At 57.4% G+C, this 24,097-nt stretch overlaps 2 protein-coding genes across 2 annotated transcripts in view; one reads left to right on the top strand and one right to left on the bottom strand.

The window, feature by feature from the left end:
• The window catches only part of LOC132340336 (Fc receptor-like protein 3), a 377,484-nt gene that overhangs the window by 248,212 nt on the left and 105,175 nt on the right, over positions 1–24,097 (bottom strand). The window lies entirely within an intron of this gene.
• On the top strand, positions 7,207–23,949 carry LOC132340103 (Fc receptor-like protein 6). Its single transcript, XM_059870905.1, is given in 13 exon segments — positions 7,207–7,237; positions 15,056–15,076; positions 15,165–15,380; positions 15,617–15,889; positions 16,391–16,660; positions 16,751–17,027; positions 17,086–17,229; positions 17,987–18,008; positions 18,054–18,122; positions 21,016–21,152; positions 21,522–21,657; positions 23,455–23,507; positions 23,799–23,949. Coding segments are annotated over 13 exon segments (1,800 nt in total).

Below are 24,097 nucleotides of genomic sequence, written 5' to 3'. Positions count from 1 at the left end.
ACCCCAAATCCCTGTAGCCCACGTTCCCCTGGGACTCCCATCCCTGAGTCCCCCCAGCCCTGGGCACCTCCATTCCCATGGCACCCCCACTCCCAGTGACTCCCCCTCCTCAGCACCCCCATTCGCCAGGGACCCCATCCCTGGGACCCCCCATTCCCCTGGACACCCATCCCTGGCTCCCAAACTTACTGAGCCCCCCACTCTTGGGGACCTCATGTCCCACCTTGTCCCACCCACCCTTGTCCTCATCCTGTGCCCAGCTTGTGGCCACCCTGCCCCCATCAAGGGCCACCTATGCACAAGGTCGAGACATGACCTCGCTTCCTCTCCTTCATCTGAAGAGCTGCCAGCCAGGGGAGCAGGGGCCACAGCAGCAAGCGACAGCCACTCCACATGGCTGGGGACACTGGGATGGTAGGGAAGGTGACGCTGCTCCTGTGGTGTGAATGCCCTGGGAACGGGCCTGACACCCCAGGGATAGGGAGGGGACGGGGCTCAGGGGGGCTGCAGGGTCCCCTGAGGTTCCCAATGCCAGTAGAGCCAGAGCATGAGGTGACCGGAGCCATGGGGTGGCTGTGGAGATAGGAGAGAGGGGACAGGAATGTGTGGACAATAATAAGGGGACAGACATTTGAGGAGGCATAATGGGGCTGGTGTGGGTGACCTGGGCCAACACGGGGTGGCCATGGCATCCCTAGTTCAGAGGTGTCCACAGTGTCCTTGTGTCCTGACTGAGCCAGGGCTAACAAAGGTGTTTCTGTCCCCAAGGGGTCCATGTCACACAAGGACACTTTGGGGACAGCCCTCTCACCCTGTACCCCGTGTGCCTCTGTCCCTGCAGTGCCACCCCCACGCAACCCTGTCCCTTCTCCCTTCCAGCCAAGACCCTCGGCCTCACTGGTGAGTCCTCAAGGGATTCCATGTCCCCATCCCGCTGTCCCCAGCCCCATGCTGGCCCTGGCAGGCTGGTGTCCCCTGTCAGCTGCAGGTGCCCACATCACCCAGCTCCTCGTGGAACCCCCCTGGAGGTCGTCAGTTCTGTGGGATCGGGTAACACTGACCTGCCAGGACTTGGGGACCACTGGTGCCATCAGCTGGTGCAAGGATGGGGGCACTGGTGGCAGGAGGGACATGACCATGTCACTGTCACGGAGGTTGGCATGTATGAGTGTGACAGACCCAGCAGAGGGCGCAACCGCTCTGTGAATGTCTTAGATGGTGAGGGGAGATCTTAAATTATCTAGGTGGCCCCTGAGAGGTCTGGGTGGGCTCGACTCCGTGAGTGGCCTCACACCCTTCATGTGGCGAGAGCCTGTGCCCTGCACACAGGGACATCCCAGTGAATCCCAGTGCACCCAGATGTCCCTGGTCCCACAGACACCCTGTCTCGAGCCCCTCAGTGAGATGGGACCCTCCTGTCCCAGAGACCAGCTGGTGCTGCAGGTGCCAGCACGGGCGCTGCCTGGAGGGGGACACAGTGACACTGCGCTGCCGGGGCCGCCAGGACAACCCTCTCACCAGGGTGCGATTTTACCATGACAAGAAGGATCTGGGGGGGGGCCCTCAGGGGGACCGAGCTGTCTCTGTCCCCTCTGCAGCTACGCCACAGTGGCCGCAACAGCTGTGGGGGCTTGGTGGGGTCCTTTATGTCATGGTCAGCAGCAGTGACAGTGACAGTGCATGGTGAGCACCCCCACGGCTGGAACTCCAATCTCCTGACACACCCAAAGCCACTTCCCAGCAGACTCAGAGTCACAGTCCTCACCTCCCCTCTCCTTCTCTGAGCTCTTCTCGGTGCCAGTGCTGGAGGGTCCTCCCGAAGCCACCGAGGGGTCCCCCCTGAATCTCAGCTGCCTCAGCACCCCCAGCCCCCTGTGGCCCTGAGCCCCCCTCCTGCATGTGTTCTACCGGGACGGGCAGGTGGTGGGGGGCTCGCAGGGGTCCCCACAGCTGCTGGTGCCCGCCGTGGGGGTCTCCCTCTCGGGGAATTACAGCTGCCAGGTGCGCTCCGAGGGTGGGGCCGTGTGGAAGAGCAGCGCCCGACTCCGCGCCATGGTGCACAGTGAGTGCGGGGATGGGCACGGGGAGCGCCCACAGCCTCCTCGGCACCCCCAATGCTGACTGGGGATCCCCAGTCCTTCCTGACAACTTCCCTGTGGCCCCCAACCTTTCTTGGATCCCTCCCTGGCTCCCCCCCACTCCTTTCTCAGGTCCCTCCCCGGGTCGCCAGCCCTACATGGGTACCCCCATCCTTACCTGATACCTTTTCCGTGTCCTGCTATGGGTCCATTCCCAGGTACCCCATTCCTGGCCTGTGTCCCCCCATCCCTCACCAGCTCCTCTCACCTCTCCCTGCATCCCCATACCCCTCTCTGAGGTCCCTGCAACTTCCCCAGGTCACACCATCCCCTCCGTGGGCCCCTGGGTCCCCTTCCTTGTATCACTGCCCTCCCTCTCCAGGTGTCCCCTCCCTGAACTCCCCATCATCCCTCGGGGTTCCTTTGCAAGCCCCCCCACCATCTCTGTGCCCCCTCACCCTCACTGGGTCCCCCTTCCCCTCCCTGACCCCCCCCAGGTCCCTCCCTGTCTCCTGGCGTCCCCCCCTCCCGCAGTGGTCCCGCTCTTGGGGGTATCCCTGTCAGGGCAGACTCCCGGGGGAGAGGTGGCACTTGGGAACAGCCTGGTGCTGAGCTGTGCAGTGGCCAAGAGGACAGGTCCCCTGTCCTTCTCCGGGCACCGGCTGGGCTTGGGGGCACCTCTGGACTTTGGCCCCCGCCTGGAGCTGGGCCATGATGGGGACAATGACAGTGGCCAGTACCGGTGCCAGGTCAGCAGCAGGGAAAGTGTGGCCGAGAGTGACCCCCTGAATGTCACCGTCCTGAGTGAGCGGGACCCTGGGGCTGGGGGTGACCCCACCCACAGCATGTCCATCCCACCTCACCAGGTGCCAGCCCTATCTGTGTCTCCACAGTGCCCGTGGCCAATGCCACCATCAGCCCCAGTCCTCTGTCACACCAAGTGTGTGCAGGTGACGTGACCCCGCGTTGCTCGGTGCAGGTGGGCTCAGCACCTGTCACCTTCACCTGGCTGCACAACAGGCAGGAGGTGGCCCAAGGTCCATTCCTGGAGCTCAGGGACATCGATGTGGGACATTCAGGCACCTACCAGTGCGTGGCCACCAACCTGCTGGGGCAGGACGGGAACCGTGTGTTCCGGGCCTGAACTCAGCCCTGAACTGGCACTGACGGTGTCACCTCGCTCACCCTGGGTCACAGGTTGTGTCACATGGGGTCACCGGGGTGTTCAGGACCCCCAGGGTTCAGGGTGACCCTGATGCGTCCCCTCTGTCTCCAGCAGTGGCTGTGAATGTCAGCAGGACCCTCCTGTTCCTGCTTCTGTGGGAAAGACATTCTGTGTTGTTTTCGTGAGCTAGCAAAGGCCTTCTGAAGAAAAGGAGAAGCCCCACATCTCTCCTGAAGGAAGACCAAGGTTGTCACCATGGAGACAGAGTGGAGGAGAGAAAGTTAAGCGATATGGACTCTGGCTAGCTTACAGAGTGACATGGCTCCCCAATAACCTACTGGGAACTTTGTTTCTCTTATATGACCAATGAACATTGAATGTGTATGCTGGATGGGTGTAAGTGTCTTGAAAACTATAAAAGCAATGTTGCAAATAATAAATCTCTCTCTTGCACCTTTTGATGGAGTCGGGTACTTTTTACCGTGTCGTACTCTATTGCGACATGCTTCTGCTCCTGGCTGTCAGCGGGGGCTGTCACTGGTGGCACTGCTGGGGTGTGTGGCAATTGGGGGGGATGGGCATCCTGGAGTGAGGGGAAGCCCCCAGAGTGGGGGCAGAGATCAGGGATCCAGAGGGAATCAGGGCGGCAGGGGGGATTTGGGGGTCCCGTGGGTGGTTGGAGCTGCTGAGTTCCCAGGAAGGTTCAGGGGTCCCGGAGTCCCCTCGGTCACCCCCTCCCCTTTCCCTTGCAGCCACCTGGAAGCTCCAAGACAGGTGAGTGGGGGGTTCTGGCTGGGACTCCCCTTTCACCCTCCCCAGACACCCCCAGACCCCCCTTATCCCCACAGGACACCCCTGGAGGAGGAGGCTGTTCTCAACACCCACGTTGTGGGCACTGACTGGGCCAGGGTTGAGTGCAGTGGGTTACACTGGGCAATGTTACGCACAGGTGCCATCCCCCACCCAAGTAATGCACAACTGGTGTCACTCTCAGGGCCCCCACGGGTGTCCCCCAGCCCTGCCCCACCTTGGGATCCACAAGTGACCAATGTGGAGCTGTCAGGATCCTACAAGGGACAGTGGGACCCCCGTGACTACGAGAACATGATGTGACACAGGGGTACTTGGAGGCACTGGGGGGCATAGATTTCCCTCAGGGGTCTCTTCTTCCTCTTCCCAGCACCCCACACAGCTCCTCATCCCCTCTCCCAATGCCAGGGAAGCACATGACATTTTTCACTCTTATTGTACCCAAAATGTAGTTTTGTGATTAAATTGTGTGAGAAACAAGGCCGATGTGTTAAAATTTGTAAATGTTTAAGAAGGGATAAAAGAGTCAGTAAACAGCATGCTGGGAGCTTGGCAACTGCAAGAGGCACACGGTTCACTACAAAAATTCTTCTTACACACCTTTTCATTGTATTGGTTAAATACATACTCGGGAGGGTTATACATATTCAAATCTTCTTTCCAATTTACATTCTGGGAATCCTTTTGCTTGGTTTGACCCTTGCTTAATTTTCATAAAGTCCATGCCATCCTGCAGATGAAATTTATATATTTTATTTCCTCACAAGGCCCCCCTTTTCTGTGCTTTGACAGTTCTTGATAAAAAAAGGGTCAGTGATAAATTCCACTTTGCATTCTTTCTTTTGCTATTTACTTGCTACTTTTCAATGTGTTCTTCTCATACAGATGAGATCCTCCACCAGTACATTAAATCAACACTAGCTATTTCACAAAATTATCTGAGTTATTCTCACCATTGTCACTTAGTTACACAAATAAAGGCATTAGCTACTTCTGCAACAGTTAATGTTGTAATACACAGCGCACTGTCTCTACTTGATTTTTTGGGAGAGCCTAAACTATATTTATCACACTAAAATATATATTCTACACAGGGTTAGGGTAAAAAGGCTGATAAATTGTAGTGTATCAAAAGTAGTTAAAAAGAGATTACAAACTGTATTATACCAAAATATTATACCAATTACCAAAAATACCAAATTGTATTATACCAAAAAACAATAGAATAGTGAAAGCCAATGACTTCATAGTCATTCATAAAAGAGAGAAGGTGTATTGAAGGTGTATTAACTTCTTTTATCCTGCTCTGATTTTGTCAGCAATAAATGCAATTGATATCTCTAAATCCAAGGCAGTTTTACCCATGACAGGATTTGATGAGTGATCTCTCCTGCTCCTTGTCTCAACCCAGGAACCCTTTGCTCAATTTTCTCTCCCCATCCAGGTGTGGAGGGCAGTGAGAGAGCGGCTGTGGTGGGTGCGGGGCATCCGGCCACTGTCCATCCACGGCAAGGCATGGAGGAGGAGGAGGGTGCAGGTCCAGGTCAGGTTGTTGAGCATTGTTGGTGTGGGATTTGCAGTAGTTCTGGGGCTCTCTCAGACCCTCACCAAAAGGAACAAAATGATCAATTGCTGCATTTCCGGACTGGTTCCCCCACAGCTGCCCCTGCAGGGGGGGCTTCCAGCCAGCCCTGCTCTGAAAACCATCAAAGGCCCTCACAGAGCCACTGCTTGGGCTCGTTTTGGGTTTTGTGCTTCTTGCAGAGCTGTGCAAACCACAGGCAGGCCTTTTTCCCCCACAGAATTCTCACCTGTGCAACAGCTCTAAAGCTGCCAGAATCAAAGCCAAGGGGGCAGGGGGACGCTGAGGTCCTGGCTGCCACCTGGGGCTGGCCAGAGCAGGGCTGGGCAATGGCCATCCCTGTGCAGTGGGGCTGGGCCATGGCTGGGCCCCACTCTTGCATTGACAGGGGTCCCCAGGATGTGCCACCCCTGGGATAGGCACCCAACCAGGAATGTGCAGGGACATTTCTGGAACTGCCAGCCCCTGGTAGAGGTCCGCCCATGCCAGGATGTGTAACTCTCTGGGACAAGATCCTCCTAGGACAGAACCCCCCTGGATGTGCCCCCCCAGGACAGAACTGCCCCCTTTTCCCATCTGAAACTAAGCACAAACGGCCTCTTCCTTCTTGTCCAGGAATAAGAAAGAGAAAGTGTTGAGGAGGCACAGCCCAGCCCCTCCATCCCCCACAGCCTTCCCACCTTTCCCTACACCCTCTACTCCCTATTTTCCCACACCCCTGGGTCGCCCTAACCCCTTCCCTGCTCAGGTGCTCCCAGGGATTGCTGAGTCAGAAATTGGGGGTGAGGGGAAATGGCAGAAAAGTGAGGAAAATAAGGAAAATAGAGAAATAAAGAGAGGAAAACGTCAAGGGCAAGGGAGGGCACAGAAGCAGAGTCACCCAGGACCCCCATGTGATGCCTGCCAAGGAAACGACCACCCCAGGAGAGCTGTCCTGGGCCCTCGGTCACTCAAAATCTGAGGCACCCAGGGAAGAATCTGAGACCCCTGTGCCCACTAAGCCACAGCCTGTCCCTGGCACCACCATTCCCCTGGGAACCAACCATGGGACCCCCATTGCCTTGGTCTCTCCTCCCTGGGACCCCCATCCCAGGACTGCCATTGCCCAGGACCACCATTGCCTTGATCCCATCCCATGGGCTGCTTCTTCCCCCAGAACCCCTATTCCTGAGGGTCCCCCTTTTCCCCCTGCACCACCAACCCTGGAACCCACATGCCATGACCCCATATCCCTCAGGACCCCCACAGCACCCCCATCCCCAAATGCCCCCAGGCAAGGAGATCCTAATTTCCCTGGAACCCTGATTCTCCTGGACAACCATCCTTGGTTCCCCACATCTCCCTGAGCTCCCCACTCCTCACAACACCATCCCCCACCATGTCCCCAGACTATCCCATCATGTCCCCAGCCTGTGCCCAACTTGTGGCCACCCTGCCCCCACCAAGGGCTCTCTCCACTGGGGGACGGATGTGACCTCGCTTCCTTCCCCTTCATCCAAAGAGCCACCAGCCAGGGGAGCGGTGGCCACAGCAGTCAGTGACAGCCAGTCCACATGGCTGGGGACACTAGGATGGCTGGGAAGGTGGCACTGCTCCTGTGGGGTGAGCGCCCTGGGCACGGGCCTGACACCCTGGGGATGGGGAGGGAAGGGAGCACAGGGAGGCTGCAGGGTCCCCTGATGTCCCCAATGCCAGCAGGTGCCACTCCATGGCACCTTTGGGCTCAGGTAGCTCTGGGGATAGGGACAAGGAAAATGGGACGCAGGGACAGAAGGGGACAAGAACAGTGAGGATGTGGCCATTGGGATGAGATCATGGGGATGAGATCATGAGCTGGTGGGGGTGACCTGGGCAAGCATGGGGTGTGTCCATGGTGTCCTCATGGCCGGGGTGTCCGCAGTGTCCCCATGTTCTGTCTCAGCCCAGAGTGGCCTCAGTGTCCCTGTTCCCAAGGTGTCTGTGCCACAGGGATGTGGTGCACAGGTGGCTGTGACACAGACATGTCCCCCTGCCTCACCAAACCTTTTGGGGACCCCCCAAACACACTTTCTCACAAGAATTGCTGTCCCCATGGGGACAGCTGGGGACAGCCCCCACACCATGTGCCTCTGTCCCTGCAGTGACACCTGCACCAAGCCCTGTCTCTTCTCCCTTCCAGCCCAGATCCTCCCCTCGCTGGTGAGACCTCGGGGGATACCATGGCCCCACCCCGCTGTCCCCAGCCCCACTCTGGCCCTGCCAGGCTGATGTGCCCTGTCACCCTCAGGTGCCCCAACTTCCCAGCTCCTCGTGGAGCCCTCCTGGGTGCCAGCGGTGCTGTGGGACCAGGTGACACTGACCTGCCAGAGCTCAGGGACTGCCAGTGCCACCACCTGGCACAAGGATAGGTGGCAATGGGGGCAACAGGGACGCGACCACGTCAGTGTCACCGAGAGTGACACCTACACATTTTACAGACCCGGCAGTGGGCTAAGCCGCACTGTGAGAGTCTTAAATGGTGAGGGGGGTTGGGTGTCCCCAGCCTGGCACCTGCAGGGACCCTGAGGGCTCTGGATGGGCTCCGCTCCATGGGTCAGCTCCTGTGTGACCAGAGTCCATCCCCTGCTCTGGGGACATCCCAGAGCCACCCATTGTGGAAGGACCCCCATGTTGAAATTGGGGACCCTTGATGTGCTGGGTGTGACCCAGTGGGGGGTCCCGATGCCATCGGATGTGACAGGACCCCTCTGTCCCTCAGACTGGCTGGTGCTGCAGGTGCCGGTGCGGGTGCTGCTGGAAGGGAACAGGGTGACACTGCGCTGCCGGGGCTGGCAGAACAGCACTGTCAAATCGGTGTCCTTCTAGTGTGAGCGGAAGGAACAGGGGGGGCCCCGGTGGGCCCAAGCTGTCCCTGTCCCCTCAGCAGCTGCACCACAGTGGCAGCTACAGCTGCAAGGGCTGCGTGAGGTCCTGGGGTTGGAAGTACTCAGCACTGGTGACAGTGACAGTGCAGGGTGAGCACCCGAGAGCACCCCTGTGTGGGGAGAGCCAGTGCTGGAATTGGGGATCCCTGGTGCGCTGGGTGCGACCTAATGGCGGGATCCCCATGAAAACGGGACCCCCAGTGTGACAGGACCACCACTGCGTCCCGCAGCCTGGTTAGAGCTGCAGGTGTCGGTGCGGGAGCTGCTGGAGGGGGACACGGTGACACTGCACGGCCTGTGCTGGCAGAACCACCCGGTCACCGAGGTGCGATTCTTCCATGGGGACAAGGAGGTCGGGAGGCCCCTCTATGGGGCCGAGCTGTCCCTATTCCTTCTGCAGCTGAGTCACAGTGGCCACTACTGCTGCGGAGACCGGGTGGCATCTGAAGTGTCATTGTGGGTACAGTTGGCGCCAGTGACAGTGCACAGTGAGCACCCCCATGGCTGGAACGCCAATCTCCTGACACCCTCAAAGCCACTTCCCAGGCAACTCAGAGTCACAGCCCTCACCTCTCCTCTCTATCCCTGAGCTCTTCCCGGTGCCAGCGCTGGAGGGTCCCCCCGAGCCCACCGAGGGGTCCCCCCTGACACTCAGCTGCCTCATCACCCCCAGCTCCCTGCGGCCCCGAGTCCCCCTCCTGCATGTGTTCTACCAGGACGGGCAGGTGGTGAGGATCCCATAGGGGTCCCCGCAGCTGCTGGTGCCCGCCATGGGGGTCTCCCACTCGGGGAATTACTGCTACAAGGTGCGCTCCGAGGGGGGGAACGTGCGGAAGAGCAGCGCCCAGCTCCGCATCACGGTGTGCAGTGAGTGTGGGGATGGGCACAGGGAGCCCCCACAGCCTCCTCTGGTCCCCTGGTTGGGCACCTCCACATCCCCCAGACACCTTTCTTGTGTCCCCCCACCTCTGCCCAGTGTCCCCTCACCCCTCTGTGGTGTGACCCCATCTCCAACATCACCCACCACACCCATCCCCCTCTGTCCTTATCCCCCCACACTGGCTGCCAGCCCCTCCCTGTGCCCTCAGCCTTGTCTCTGTCCCTACCGTGCCCGTGGCCAATGCCACCATCACACCCAGTGTCCTGGAGGTGACATTGCAGGAGTCAGGGACACATGGGAACACAGGTGGAGTCACACAGGGGCACCAGGGAGTGAAGGACCCCCAGGGTTATGGGTGACTCCTTTGTGTCTCCCACTCTTGCAGTGGCTGAAGGGGTCAGTGGGGCCCTTTTGTTCCTGCTCCTGCTTGTGGGTGTCATTGTGGTCTGGCACCAGTGGCACTGTGTGGGTGGGTGACAATGGGGGGAAGGGGGTCCCAGGGAGCTCTAGAGGGCCCCAGAGTTGGGGAGCAATAGGGCAGCACCCACATTTCCAGAATTGCGCCCTTTGCTGGGGGTGCTGCAGGGCTTTGGGAGGTGGTGGAAGGTCCTGCAGGGGTGTTGGGGGTTCTTTTAGGGGCCCTGGGGGCATTTGGGGGGGTCTCTGTCCCTGCTAGCCTTTGGGTTTTTGAGGATGAGTTGGTCGGGGCACTGGGAGAGTTCATGAATTCTGCGGGGCTCCAGAGATATTAGAGGGTCCTGTGGGAATTGAGGGTTCCTTTGGGGGTTCAGGAATACTGAGAGGGGTCAGGGCCCTGGGACCTCACAGTCACCCCTCCCCTCTTTCCTCTGCAGCTGCCAGGAAGATCCAGGAAAGGCGAATGGGGGACTCAAACCACACCTTCCCCTTTTACCCCAAACCCCTCCCCCACATGCACTTTATTCCCTCAGGGTCCCCCCGGATCCCCTGGTCCCCCCAGAGGAGGGGGAGGTGCTGTACACCCACGTCGTGGTCCCCAAGAGGGTAGGGGGTGAGCATGGGGGGGACACACACCGAGGGACGTCACCCTCGAGTGTCACCCCACCCAGACCCCACAGCCTGTGTCTCTTGCAGCGTCCCCCTGTGCCACCACCCTCCAGGATCCCCAGGTGACCTGCGCGGAGCGGCGGGGACCCCAGGGGCGACTGCGGGAACCCGGTGACATCTACGGGAATGTGCTGTGACACTGGGGGGAACTGGGTGTCCCCACCCATGGGCACTCACTCATATGTGTGTGCTGCCACTAAAAACTGCCCCTCTCCCTCCCCGGGGGGGCACAAAGATCCCAAAGGGCTGAAAGAAGAAAAATTTTCTGAAACAGCAACGAGAGAGAATAAAACCAACAGGAACAGTAACAAAGTTCAAAGTCCAAATTGTCACTAAAGGAACAATTTCCAGGGAAAGCCACAACAAGGAACAAACCCCGAACACTTCCCCCCAGCTCGTTTCCTCCACCAGAGGAACCTGGCAGGGCCTTGGACCTTCCTTGCTCTGATGGCCAAAGTGGCCTACAGGAGGCTCCGGACACGCTTCTCCTCTGTCCCAAACCCCTCCTCTGCCCTGTTCCCCACACAAGGATGTCACAAAGGCCCCATGGGGGTTCCGGAGCCTCCCTGCTTGCCAGGGCAGTCAGGATCAAGCCATGGCACAGGGTGGGGTGTCAGAGACTGGAAAACTTTGATGCCTGGAGACATTTTGGAGCAGCTGTGTGTGCCAGGGGTGGGTCAGGCCTTGCTTTTGCTGAGACAGGGCCCAGTCTCTCCATCAGTTTTTCAGCCTTGGCACACTGGGGACAGAGTTACGCTCTGCCAATGCCTGGCTGCGTGACCAGAAGCGCCAGCTGGGGAGAGGGTCCTTGGTGGCCCAACTGGCTTAAAGGGCTGAGTGTGAGGTGGCCAAGTCCTTGACCCTGTCTCCTCTTCGGATGTCTGTCCCATCCACACTGGAACCCAGGAGTTGCTAACCCGTTTAAATGAGAAATATCTGCCAAGGAAAGTGGGAACATTCCTGGAATGGAAAGAAGACTCATGCCTAAAACTTTTTTTTCATGTCAAAGATGCTGGGGCTTTCAGGCCAAAGTGTAGGAAAAGGACTAGCAGCTCTTTACTGGGAAATTTATAAACCAGAACAGAAAAAACAACACAAACCCAGAACTTTGCCTCCCGTTCAGCACAGCTGGTTTTTGTGGCAATTATAACTGCGGCCAGTAGGGTGCGCTGCATGGAGCACTCCCGGCCAGCAGGGGGCGCCCTGGTCGAGCTCCAGCCCCTCAGGTGCCATGGTGGCCTCGGACAGGAGGGAGAAGGGGAAATCGCTGCTTTTGCAAAACTCACGGGCAACAATTGGTCCCAGCATCACCACCGGCAGCGGGCAGAAGCCGCCAAGGCAGCAGGTTGGATCCCAGTGCCCAACAGCAGCGTAGCAGTGTCCCGGGACCAGGCACACACCCTGCACAGCACCCGCAACTGCTTTCCATGATCCCGGATGGAAGGAAGGCAGCGCCTGACACCAGGCAGGTCTTGGGTCCACAGCAGCACCTCTGGTGGCTTTACACCACAATTCCTTCAAACCCTCAGCCTTTCACTCAGGTGAGGAGGGCAGGGATGGAGCAGCTCTGGGACACCTGGAATCCACACTGCAGAGCTCCAGCATGGCCAGGAACATAGCCCGTGCTCGATATTTCCACAGTTTTCACTTCCTGTCTGGAAACCACAGCCTAAACCCAAACATTCTTCCCTTGAGGTTCTAGAAGGCTGCAGGTTTTGTTCAAGAAAGAGGGTCCCAGGTCAGGTTGTTGAGCAGATTGTTGTGGGATTTGCAGTAGTTCTGGGGCTCTCTCAGTCCCTTACGAAGAGGAACAAATGATCAATTGCTGCATTTCTGGACTGGTTTCCCCACAGCTGCCCCTCCAGGATTGTTTCCAGCCAGCCCTGCTCTGAAAACCATCAAAGGCCCTCACAGAGCCACTGCTTGTGCTCCCTTTGGGGTTTGTGCTTCTTGCAGGGCTGAGCAAACCACAGGAAGGCCTTTAGTCCCGACATAATTCTCACCTCTGCAGCAGCTCTAAAGCTGCCAGAATCAAAGCCAAGGGGACAAGGGGGGGACCCTGAGGTCCTGGGTGCCCCCTGGGGCTGGCCAGAGCAGGGCTGGGCAATGGCCATCCCTGTGCAGTGGAGCTGGGCCATGGCTGGGCCCCACCCTTGGGCCACCACTTGCTTCAAGGAGCAGGAGTTTGAGAGCTCCTTCCTGCTCTGGTCTCCATTCCCGAGCTGCTCTTGCCGGCTCAGATCCTGCAGGGGACGAGCAAGAATGGAGAAGTCTGGACCCCCCCTGGAGCTGCCAACCCCCAGCACAGGACCCCCTTGTCCAGCATGTTCCCCCCCTGAGACAGCATCCCTCCAGTGTGGGAGCTCAGCACATCACTCCTGATGTCCAGAGCTACCGAGAGAACCCTTGGGGGGCTCGGGAGTCCTGGAATGTTGCCAAAAGCACTTGGTGGCTTGATTTTGATCCATCTAGAGATGTGCCACCGATGTATGAGGAAATGGAACATGCGAGAACCACTCAAGTGTAAATAGTGAAGGGAAGATATTATTATAGGGTGAATTACAAATTTTGGGGTTTCGGTACAGGGGGGTGGTAGAGACAAGATGGAGGAATCAGGGTGTGCCACCAGGCTTTTCCTTCTTCTTCCTGTCTTCCATCTTCTGGGGTGGTGTTGGCACTTGTGGATTGGTCTGGGATGAGGGTGTACTTAGTGACGAAGATGATAGGTATTGGGGACAAAAATGTAAATATGATATACGTTGTTTTTGTTATAAAAGATGCGGCCGCCTTAGGGGTGGGCAGAGTGCCTTTGGCTGCCGTGCTGGTCAGATCCTTCAGGCAGGGAAAAGGACTTTTTAGATAAGAGATAATAAACAAAACTGAAGACCGAAAAAAACCTAGCGTCCAGTCTCATCCTTTGAAGCCCAGCGTGCAAGAACCATCCTAAGCGTGTCTGGGGGCAGAGACAGACAGCCGACCCCAGACTCCAGGACAGGAGCCCACCAGATGTGCTCCCCCAGGACAGAGCCTTCCTCCCCCGTGTGACACTCAGCACAAACAGCCTCTTCTTCTGCATGAGAGAGAAAGTGAACGTGTTGGGGGGGCACAGCAAGACACCCCCATCCTGCACAGCCTGCCTGTCCTCCCTGCAGACCACTCATCCCTGCTTCCCCCATCCTGGGCTTCCCCCAACTCCTTCCCTGCTCAGGAGCTCCCCAGGATCATCAAGGCACAAACTGGGGGCTTGTGAAATTGAGGGATGAAATTATGGAAATGGAAATAAAGAGAGGGAAAAGTCACTGTGGTGTGGGGACAGAGACTCGGAGACCCTCAAAATCTGCCTGGGGTGACCCCCTGGCCACTGGCACCTTGTGGGGGCTGTGCTGGGCCCTGGGTCACCCCAAAATCTGAGACATCCAGGGAAGGAGCTGAGACCCACGGGCTCACCCAGCAACTGCCCATCCGTGGCACCTCCATTTCCCTGGGAACCAACCATGGGACCCTCATTCCTTATATCCCCCCCCACTCTGCAACCCTCATCCTACTACTGACATTCCCCAGGATCTACAGGGCCCAGCAACGCGTTCCTAAGGAATCGTCTCCCATTCATTCCATCCCCTGAAATTCTCCGTTCCCCAGAACCTTGATTCTCTCATGACCCCCATTCGCACAGGAATCCTCATTCCCCCAGCATCTTCATCCCATGACCCCAAATCCCTGGAGCCCACGATCCCCTGGGACTTCCATCCCTGAGTCCCCCCAGCCCTGGGACCCCCCCATTCCTCTGGACACCCATCCCTGGCTCCCCAAACTCTCTGAGCCCCCCACTCCTAGGAACCCCATGTCCCACCATGTCCCACTCAGCCTTGTCCCCTTCCTGTTCCAACCCTTCCCACAGCCTGTCCCCACAGCCACATCCCCATAATCCCATGCTTGTGGCCACCCTGCCCCCACCAAGGGCCACCAACACATGACTACAAGACCTGACCTCGCTTTCTTCCCCTTCACCCAAAGAGCCACCAGCGAGGGGACAGCCACTCCTGGCAGCAAGTGACAGCCAGTGCACATGGCTGGGGGCACCGGGATGGCCGGGAAGGTGGCGCTGCTCCTGTGGGTTGAGTGCCCTGGGCACGGGTATGACATCCCAGGGATGAGGAGTGGAGGGGGCACAGGGGGACTGCAGGGTCCCCTGAGGTCTCCAAGGCCAGCAGTGCCAGAGCATGAGGTGACTGGGGTCATGGGGTGGCTGTGGGGACAGGGGAAGTGGGACAGGAATGTGAAGACAATAATAAGGATACAGAGATTTGGGGAGGTATCATGGGGTGGTGTGGGGTACACAGGCCAGCAAGGGGTGGCTGTGGCGTGCCCAATTCAGGGGTGTCCACAGTGTCCTGGTGTCCTGACTGAGCAAGGGCTAGACGAGGTATTTCTGTCCCCAAGGGGTCCATGTCACACAAGGACACTTTGGGGACAGCCCTCTCACCCTGTACCCCATGTGCCTCTGTCCGTGCAGTGCCACCCCCACCCAGCCCTGTCCCTTCTCCCTTTCAGCCCAGGCCCTTGGCCTCGCTGGTGAGACTTTGAGGGATGCCATGTTGCCATCCCGCTGTCCCCAGCCCCGCACTGGCTCTGGCAGGCTGGTGTCCCCTGTCAGATGAAGGTGCCCAGACCACCCAGCTGCTCGTGGAGCCCCCCTGGAGGCTGGCGGTGCTGTGGGACCAGGTGACACTGACCTGCCAGGGCTCAGGGACCGCTGGTGCCACCACCTGGTACAAGGACGGGAGGCCGAGGTGGCAGCAGGGACGCGACCATGTCACTGTCACCGAGAGTGGCACCTACACGTGCGAGAGACTCGGCAGCGGGCTCAGCCCCCCCCGTGAGAGTCTCAGATGGTGAGGGGGGTTTGGGTGTCCCCAGCCTGGCACCCATGGGGACCCCGAGGGCTCTGGGTGGGCTCTGCTCCATGGGTCAGCTCCTGTGTGACCAGAGCCTGTCCCCTGCTCTGGGGACATCCCAGAGCATCCCTGTGCAAGGAGACTTCTCTCTAACATTGGGTGGCTCCTGGTTCCTCCTGGTGCCACCATGACCATCCTGATGCCCCTGGTGTGACAGGACCCCTCTGTTCCCCACACTGGCTGGTGCTGCAGGTGCCAGCACGGGCACTGCTGGAGGGAGACACAGTGACACTGCGCTGCCGGAGCTGGAAGAACAAACCATTCACAAGCGTGTACTTCCACCACGATGGGAAGAAATGGGAGGGGTTCCCCTTTGTGACCATGCTCTCCCTGTCCCCCCTGTTGCTGCACCACAGCGGCCGCTACCGCTGTGGCAGCTGGGTTGTGTCACAGTGGAAGGAGTCGGAGCTGGTGACAGTGACAGTGCACAGTGAGTGCAAGGATGGGGACAGGGAAGCCCGACATCCTCCGAGGGTTTCCCCACCACTTCCTGAATCCTTCATCTCTCCCTTTACTCCTCCCTGGGTCACCCAAAATTGCCCAAGTCCCTCTTGGTTTCCCCCATGACTGCCCAGTTCCCCCTCCTGATCCCTCATCCCTCTCTTTGTCCTCCCCATCCCTCCCTGGATTCCCCACCCCTTCCAAGGTCCCTGCTCCAACCTCTGGTCTCCCTTCCTTCCCTGGGTCCACCCGCCCATCTCTAAACCCCAAATCACTCCCTGAGTCTCTTCAGTCTCTCGTCTGGCTCCCCATCCCTGCCTGGGTTTCTCCCCCTTTCCATGGGGTCTCGCCATTGTCCCCAGGTACCAACATGCCTCCCAGGATCCCTCCTGATCACTGGGATCCTCTCTGCATCTCTCCAATCCCCCTCTTTCCTCTTCCCTGTCCCCCACCCCTGAGTCCCCAATCCCTCCTGTGTCCTCCCCCGCAGGGGTCCCGCTCTTGGGGGTGTCCCTGTCAGTGCAGCCCCCTGGGGAACAGGTGGTACTCGGGGACAGCCTGGTGTTGAGCTGCACAGTGGCTACAGGGACAGGTCCCCTGTCCTTCTCCTAGCACCAGGAGGGCTCAGGGGCACTGCTGGGCACTGGCCCCCACCTGGAACTGTGCCATGTTGGGGACAATGACAGCGACCAGTATCAATGCCGGGTCAGAGATGGGGACAGTGTGGCTGAGAGTGACCCCCTGAATGTCACCGTCCTGGGTGAGCAGGACCCTGGGGGGGGGGGGTGACTCCACCCACGGCACCCCCATCCCACCTCAGCTGGTGCTAGCTCTGTCTGTGTCCCCACAGTGCCTGTGGCCAATGCCACCATCACCCCCGGTCCCCAGTCACACCAGGTGCGCGCAGGTGACAACATGACCCTGCGCTGCTCAGTGCAGGTGGGCTCAACCCCTGTCACCTTCACCTGGCTGCACAACAGGCAGGAGGTGGCTCGGGGTCCCCTCCTGGATCTCAGGAACGTCAGTGTGGGACATTCAGGCACCTACCAGAGTGTGGCCACCAACCAACTGGGGCAGGACGGGAACCGCGTGTTCCAGGCACTCAGCCTGGAACTGGCTCTGATGGTGTCACCTTGCTCGCCCTGGGTCACAGATGGGGTCACACGGGGTCACTGGGGTGTTCAGGACCCCCAGGGTTCAGGGTGACCCTGATGTGTCCCCTCTATCCCCAGCAGTGGCTGTGAATGTCAGCAGGACCCTCCTGTTCCTGCTCCTGCTCCTGCTCCTGGCTGTCATTGGGGGCTGTCACTGGTGGCACCACTGGCGTGGGTGACAATGGGGGGGATGGGGGTCCTGGAGTGAGGGGAAGCCCCCAGAGTGGGGACAGAGATCAGGGATCCAGAGGGATTTAGGGCTGCAGGGGGGATTTGGGGGTCCCGTGGGTGGTTGGAGCTGCTGAGGTCCCAGGAAGGTTCAGGGCTCCCAGGGTCCCTATGGTGTTAGAATATAATCCAAATATTTTGCAGTGGAGCGTGCCTGGGCTTTTACGGCCTTAGTGCTCAAAGGTAGCAGCTGTGGTTTTTCACCTCAGAGACACCCTTGGCTGGCTGGCAGTTAGGCACTCAGAATGAGTCCAAGTAGAAACTCAGTTTACCTCTAGTGGAAAAAGTTCAGGCGATGGTGAAGAGAAAAGAGCAGATTCTGCCGGAGGGTTAAATCCAGAGTTTATTCCAGGGTCACAAGAGTTCTGAATATCAGTAACAGCTCCAACGGAATACGGACTCATGGTCCCAGTGCCTTTTAAACCCACAGGGAGGGGGGAGGGAGAGGATAGGTGAGCCACCAACCAGGTGGGAGGGGGAGGGTCTCAGGGGACAATGACACCTGGACAGGCCAATGACCCCAGGTCTGAGAAGCATCTTTTGAACTTCTGCCAATCACACGATGCCCTTACTGGAATGTGGAACTTGACAGACAGCAATTAGAAGGAAGACAAGGGGGCAGGGGGAGGAGAAGTAAATTGGCACACCTGAGAGACAGGATCACACCGCAACACCACGGTCACCCACTCCCCTTTTCCTTGCAGGTGCCAGGAAGCTCCAAGTCAAGTGAGTGGGGGGCTCAGGCTGGGACTCCCCTTTCCTCTTCCCCAGACACCACCCCACATGCCTTATCCCCACAGGACACCCCCGGAGGCAGGGGCTCTGCTCAACACCCACGTCGTGAGCACCGAGTGGGCAGTGGGAGAATTCGGGGGAGGGACAAGGACATGTCACCCACAAGTGTCACCCCCCACCCAGGTCCCTACAACCGGTGTCACTCTCAGGGCCCCCACGGGTGTCCCCCAGCCCTGCCCCACCTCGTGATCCACACGTGACCAACGTGGAGCTGTCGGGATCCCACAAGGGGACAGTGGGACCCCCACTGAGTGTGCTCTGACACTGGGGGCACTGGGTGTCCCTGCTCCAGGGCACTCCCAGTGTCCCCCCCCTGGGTTGCCCATGATTGGGGGGTCCCATGAGGGGCTTCCCAGAGGTCCCCGTCCCAGTGGTCCCAGTACCCCCAGGGGCTCCCCATTGCACCCCCCCCCCCCCCCCCCCCCCCCAGTGCCACGTGGCACAGGACCCTTTTCCCTCTTATTGGACCCAAACTGCAGCTTTGTGATTAAACCGGGAGAAATGGTTTTTGTTTGTTCATCTCTGCCTGGCCAGCTCGGGATTGAGGAGGGTGCTGGTCAGGTTGTTGAGCAGATCGTTCTGGGATTTGCAGGATTTTTGGGGCTCCCTCAGTCCATTGGGACAGGAACAAAATTATCAACTGGGGCATTTCAAAACTGGTTTCCTCTCAGCTGCCCCACAGAGGGGAAGGAGCTGCCGCTCCCTGTTTGTCTTCTCTCAGTGACAGTGGCGAAGGGGTCAGGGACCTGCGGCAGTGCCACCCTGTCACCTTGGGCACAGATCCGGCAGCTGCCAAGCCCCACGAGCCCACCTGAGCTCAGCCCAGCCCTGCCTGGTTCCCAAACCCGCACCCGGTGCTCCCGGAGTGGCATCTGAGCCCCGGAGCTGCTGCGGAGCCCCGGCCGGGCCTGGCCTTGGGGCAGGCGGGGGCACTGGGAGCTGCCAGAAGGCACTGGGCGGAGGGCACCGGGGACCCCGGGGAGGAGCCCTCGGCGCTGCAGGAGCTGAGTCCTGCCCTCGGGTCACTGTTGCCTGTCGCAGCTGCTATCCTGCTGCGAGAGCTAGGACTGTCCAGGGCTGCGGGGACCAACGGTGTCAGTGTCCTGAGGGGGCGATTTTGGAGTCTCCCCCTGTTGTTTCCAGGACCCCCCCTGTTGCATCGTTCACAGGGGTCCCAGGATGAGGGAAGAGACGAGAAAGTTGACTCCATGTTTCAGAGGGTTGGTTTATTATTGTATGATATATAATATATTAAAACTATACTAAAAGAACAGAAGAAAGGATTTCATCAGAAGGCTAAGCTAAGAATAGAAAAGGAATGAATAAAAAGGCTTGTGTCTGACCTAGACAGTCTGGACACATGGACTGTGATTGGCCATTAATTGGAAACAACCAGATGAGACCAATCACAGATCCACCTGTTGCATTCCAGAGCAGCAGATAAGAATTGTTTACAGTTTGTTCTTGAGGCCTCTCAGCTTCTCAGGAGGGAAAAATCCTAAGGAAAGGATTTTTCATAGAACATGTCGGTCACACCCCCCCCTCCCCGATCCCCCATCCCCCAGCCGCTCCAGGGCTGTTGGGGACATCTCGCGACAGCCGCTGCTGCTCACCACGGCTGGGCCTGGCGACAATCGCGACATCCGTATCCACCAATGGCTACACGCAACAGCCACCCCTGCCCGGGATCTGCCTCCCGCCATCCTGGGGACACCCCAGGGTCCCGTGTCCCCAACCCCAGAGGGTCCCATGTCCCCCAAAACCCTCCTGGGGTAACCTCTGCCCCCCCAGACCCCCCGATCCCTCCCGTCCCCCCGGGCTTGGCGGAGGCTTTGCAGCAGCTCCAGGGCTCGGAGCCCGCCTGGGGAGCACTGGGTGTGGGGTTGGGCACTGAAGGGGCACCGGGAGAGGAATCGGGCAGGGCTGGGGAGGGGGGATTTGGCACCGGGTGCGGGGTTTGGGCCACCGGGGGGCATCTGGGGACACCAGGCAGGTCTGAGAAGGGAGGGTTCGGGCACCGGGTGTGGGGTTTGAGGCACCGGTGTTAGCGTTCAGGAACACATAATCACGAGAAATGATTATATGCAGGTGCTTTTATTGAAGAGCTCTGGGTGTCAGGGGTAAAGACCCAAATCTGACTCCGACATAGGTTCGGGATGGATATGCTTTTATATTCTATCGTTATATAACTTTCATGTTAATTATTAAACTTACATTGTTCTATAGTATACATAGATTTCAACCAAGCATAGCCACCTTAGACTAGGAACATACAGTTTCTCATTGTTCTTCTTATGATTATACAATAATTATTTTAATTACTACTACTTATGCAGGTAAAACACAAGGCTTAACATTTCAGAGTTTATCTTAGCATTTCCTAGGGCGCCACTATCACCGGGAGACACCAGGGGGCACGTGGGGGCAGCGGCAGGGCTGGGCTGGATGGGGATCAGGCACCGGGTGGATTTTGGGAGATTTTAGGGTGATTGGGGGAATTTGGAGGGCATTTTGAGGTGATTTTGGGTGACTTTGGGGGCTATTTCGTGGGTTTTTGAGGGTGGTGAGGAAATTAAGAGTGGTTTTGGGGTGATTTTAAGAGATTTTGGGGGTGATTCAAAGGCGATTTTGGGGAAGTCTGGTGAGATTTGGGGTGATTTTGGGCAGATTTTGGGGAGTTTGAGGGGATTTTGGGGGATTTAGGAGATATTTTGTGGGGAATTTGGAGGATTTTGGGGACTTTAGGGATGATTTGGGGAAATTTTGGGGCAATTGGGCATAGAGGTTTTGAGGGATTTGGGGGGATTTGGGGATGATTTTGGGTTGATTTTGGTGGGTTTTCAGGGGATTTTAATGGTATTTTGGAGGCAATTTTAATGGGAGTTTTTGGAAGCAATTCTGGGGGGGATTTTGGGGTCTCACCCATCCTTTCCTGCAGCCCACAGGTGCCTCCAGCCTCATCGTGCTGTTCGACGATGTCACCAATGTCACCACTGCCCCCAGAGCACTTCCCTCACTCAGGGACAAACCCAAAACCATCTGGATCATCACCAGGGACCTGATCTGGGAGCTCATGTGAGGGTCCCAAAATCCACCATTTTCCCCCCAAATCTGCAATTTTTTTCACCATAAATTCTGGGACTTTTCCCCCCAAAATTCAGGATTCTTTCACTGAAAATTCAGGATTTTTTCCCCCAATTTTCAGGATTTTTTAACTGAAAATTCAGGACTCCCCTCTTTCCCCCCCCCCCCCTCCCCCCAATATTCAGGATATTTAAAAAAAAAATAACGATTTTTTCACTGAAAATCTTGTGAGTTTCCCCCCCAAAATCTGGGGTATTTTCCACAAAATTCAGGGTATTTTTCCCCAAAATTTGAATTTTTTCCCCCCCAAAATCTGGGGTATTTTTCCCCGTGTCCATGATCATGGTCCATGTCCCCCAGAATTCTCAGGGATTGGCCCCCAGCCTCACTCATCATTGGCCCCGAGGAATTCCAGCAGATGCAGGAGGCGGCTCAGCCCCCGCAGCAGCTCGGGGATCGGCTGCAGATCCTCAAATCCCACCAGGACACAGCTTTTGTGAGCATCTCCTGATTCCCTGAGCCCCAATTTCCCAATCCTGAATTTCCAGATCCCAAATTTCCCAATCCTACTTTTCCTGATCCCGATTTTCCCGATCCTGCTATTCCTGGTCCTGAATTTCCTGAGCCAAATTTTCCTTATCCCAAATTTCCCAATCTTGGTCTTCCCCATCCCAAATTTTCTGATCCCGCTTTTCCTGATCCTGCTTTTCCTGACCCTGCTTTCCCTGATCCTGCTTTTCTGATCCCAATTTTCCCAATCCCGATTTTCCCAATCCCACTCTTCCTGATCCCGATTTGCTGGATCCCAATCTTTCCGATCCCGATTTTACTGATCCAGGGAATGCCTCAGGATGTCCCCAGGAATGACCCCCAGGAATGGCTCTGGGAATGTCCCTGGGATGCCTCGGGATGTCCCCAAAATGTCCATGGGCTGTCCCATGGATGTCCCCAGGAATGACCCCCAGGAAGACCCTGGGAATGCCTCGGGTGTCCCTGCGATGTCCCCAAGCTGTCCCCTGGGAATGTCCCCAGGGATGCCCTGTGATGTCCCCACGATGTCCCCTGTCCCCACAGGAGCAGCTGCAGCGAGTGCAGAGCGCAGAGCTGGGCAGGGACCAGCAGCAGGATGGGAACAAGGACAAGGACAGGGACCGGGATGAGGACAACGACAAGGACAAAGAGGGGGAGAGGGCAAGGAAGGTGAGACTGGAGCCATTTTGGAGGAATTTTGGGGTAGTTTTGGAGGAATTTTGGGGCATTTGGTGTCTCTCACCCCAAAAATCTCAACCCAAAATTTGATGGATTTTGTGGGGGATTTTAGGGGGATTTTGAAGACATTTGGGGGATTCTGAGGGATTTGGGGAATTGTGGGGGTATTTTGTGGGTGATTTTGTGAGGGCTTTTGAGGGGATTTTGTGATTATTTTTATGAGATTTTGGGGGGCATTTTGGGATGACTTTGTGGGGATTTTGAGGGTGGATTTGTGGGAAGATTTTGGGATCTCACCCATTTTTTTCCCCACAGATTTCAGGCCCCTCCAGCCCTGTTGTGCAGCTCCAGGATGTGAGGAGAGCCCCAGGCCCAGTGCCCTCACCTCAGGTGTCTTGGTTTGGATAAGACAGGTGCCTGCTAAAGAAGGCAGGAGTTTCCCCTGAAATGGAGAATGCAAACCCTCCCCACCCCTCCAAATTGCTATGAATTTTAAATTAAGGGGCTCTCAGGCAAAAAAAATACGGGAGCAGGAAATAACAGTTCTTTAATAGGGAAGGGGGGAAAAAACATAAAATGATAAAATAAAAACAATGCAGTACACTAAAATGACAGAGTCAGAACTCAACCTGACACCCTGTTGGTCAGGGTGCTGGCAGCAGTCCAATTAGAAAAGTGGCTGCAGTCCTCCTGAGGTGTCAGATGTGGTTCTGTTGGAGCAGGGGGTCCTGTAGAAAAAAGGGTGATTCTTCCTCCGCAGATCCGTGGAAGAAGAAGCAGCTGCTGTTCCTCTGGTGAATCCAGTGGAGAAGCTGTGCTGGTGTGTCAGAATCTCCTGATTATATCTGGATAGCAATGCTCGGCTCCTCCCTCTGGGCGGAGCATCTCACAATGGGATGTTACAGTTCTTATCAGCCATGCAGTGACATTCAATAGCCTCTTATCACGGGATGCCCCCTGCTGAGGGAGGAGTGATTGTGATCTCTCAGGGAGAGAGATAAGGGGAAATTGCCCACTTAACACCTAGACAACTGCCATACAGATGGTAATAGAATACATCCTGCCTTGCAATCCAGAACATCAGGACAAACCCAAAACCATCCGGATCTTCACCAAGGACGTGATCTGGGAGCCCATGTGAGGCTGGGGTATTTGGGGACCCCAGAAGGGATTTGGGGACCCTCAGGGACTCAGGGGGGAAGTTGGACCCAGAATATAATTGGAGACTTGGAGAGGATTTGGGGACCCAGGTGGGATTTGGGGACTCAAGGGGAATTTGGGGCCCTGAGGGATTTGGGCACTCAGGGGAATTTGGGAGCCAGAGGAATGTGGGGACCCATAGGGACTTGGTCATGCAGATGGGATGTGAGGACACAGGGGACACCAGGAGCTGTCCCCATGTCCCTGATCCTGGTCTGTGTCCCCCAGAATTCCCAGAGATCGGCCCCCGGCCTCGCTCATCATCAGCCCTGAGGAATTCCAGCGGATCCAGGAGGAGGCTCAAACCCCACGGCAGCTCAGGAATTGGCTGCAGATCCTCAAATCCCACCAGGACGCGGCTTTTGTGGGCATCTCCTGATTCCCTGAGCCCCAATTTCCCAATCCTGAATTTCCTGATCCAAATTTTCCCAATCCTGCTTTTCCTGATCCTGATTTTCCCACTCCCCTTGTGCCAGGGCTCCGGCAATGTCCCGGGACTGTCCCTGCAGGAGACCCTGGGAATGTCC

This window comes from Haemorhous mexicanus, chromosome 31, assembly GCF_027477595.1.
Source record: "Haemorhous mexicanus isolate bHaeMex1 chromosome 31, bHaeMex1.pri, whole genome shotgun sequence".
Lineage (NCBI taxonomy): Eukaryota > Metazoa > Chordata > Aves > Passeriformes > Fringillidae > Haemorhous > Haemorhous mexicanus.
The sequence above is the reverse complement of the archived record's forward strand: the minus strand, read 5'-3'. Positions and strand labels throughout refer to the sequence as shown.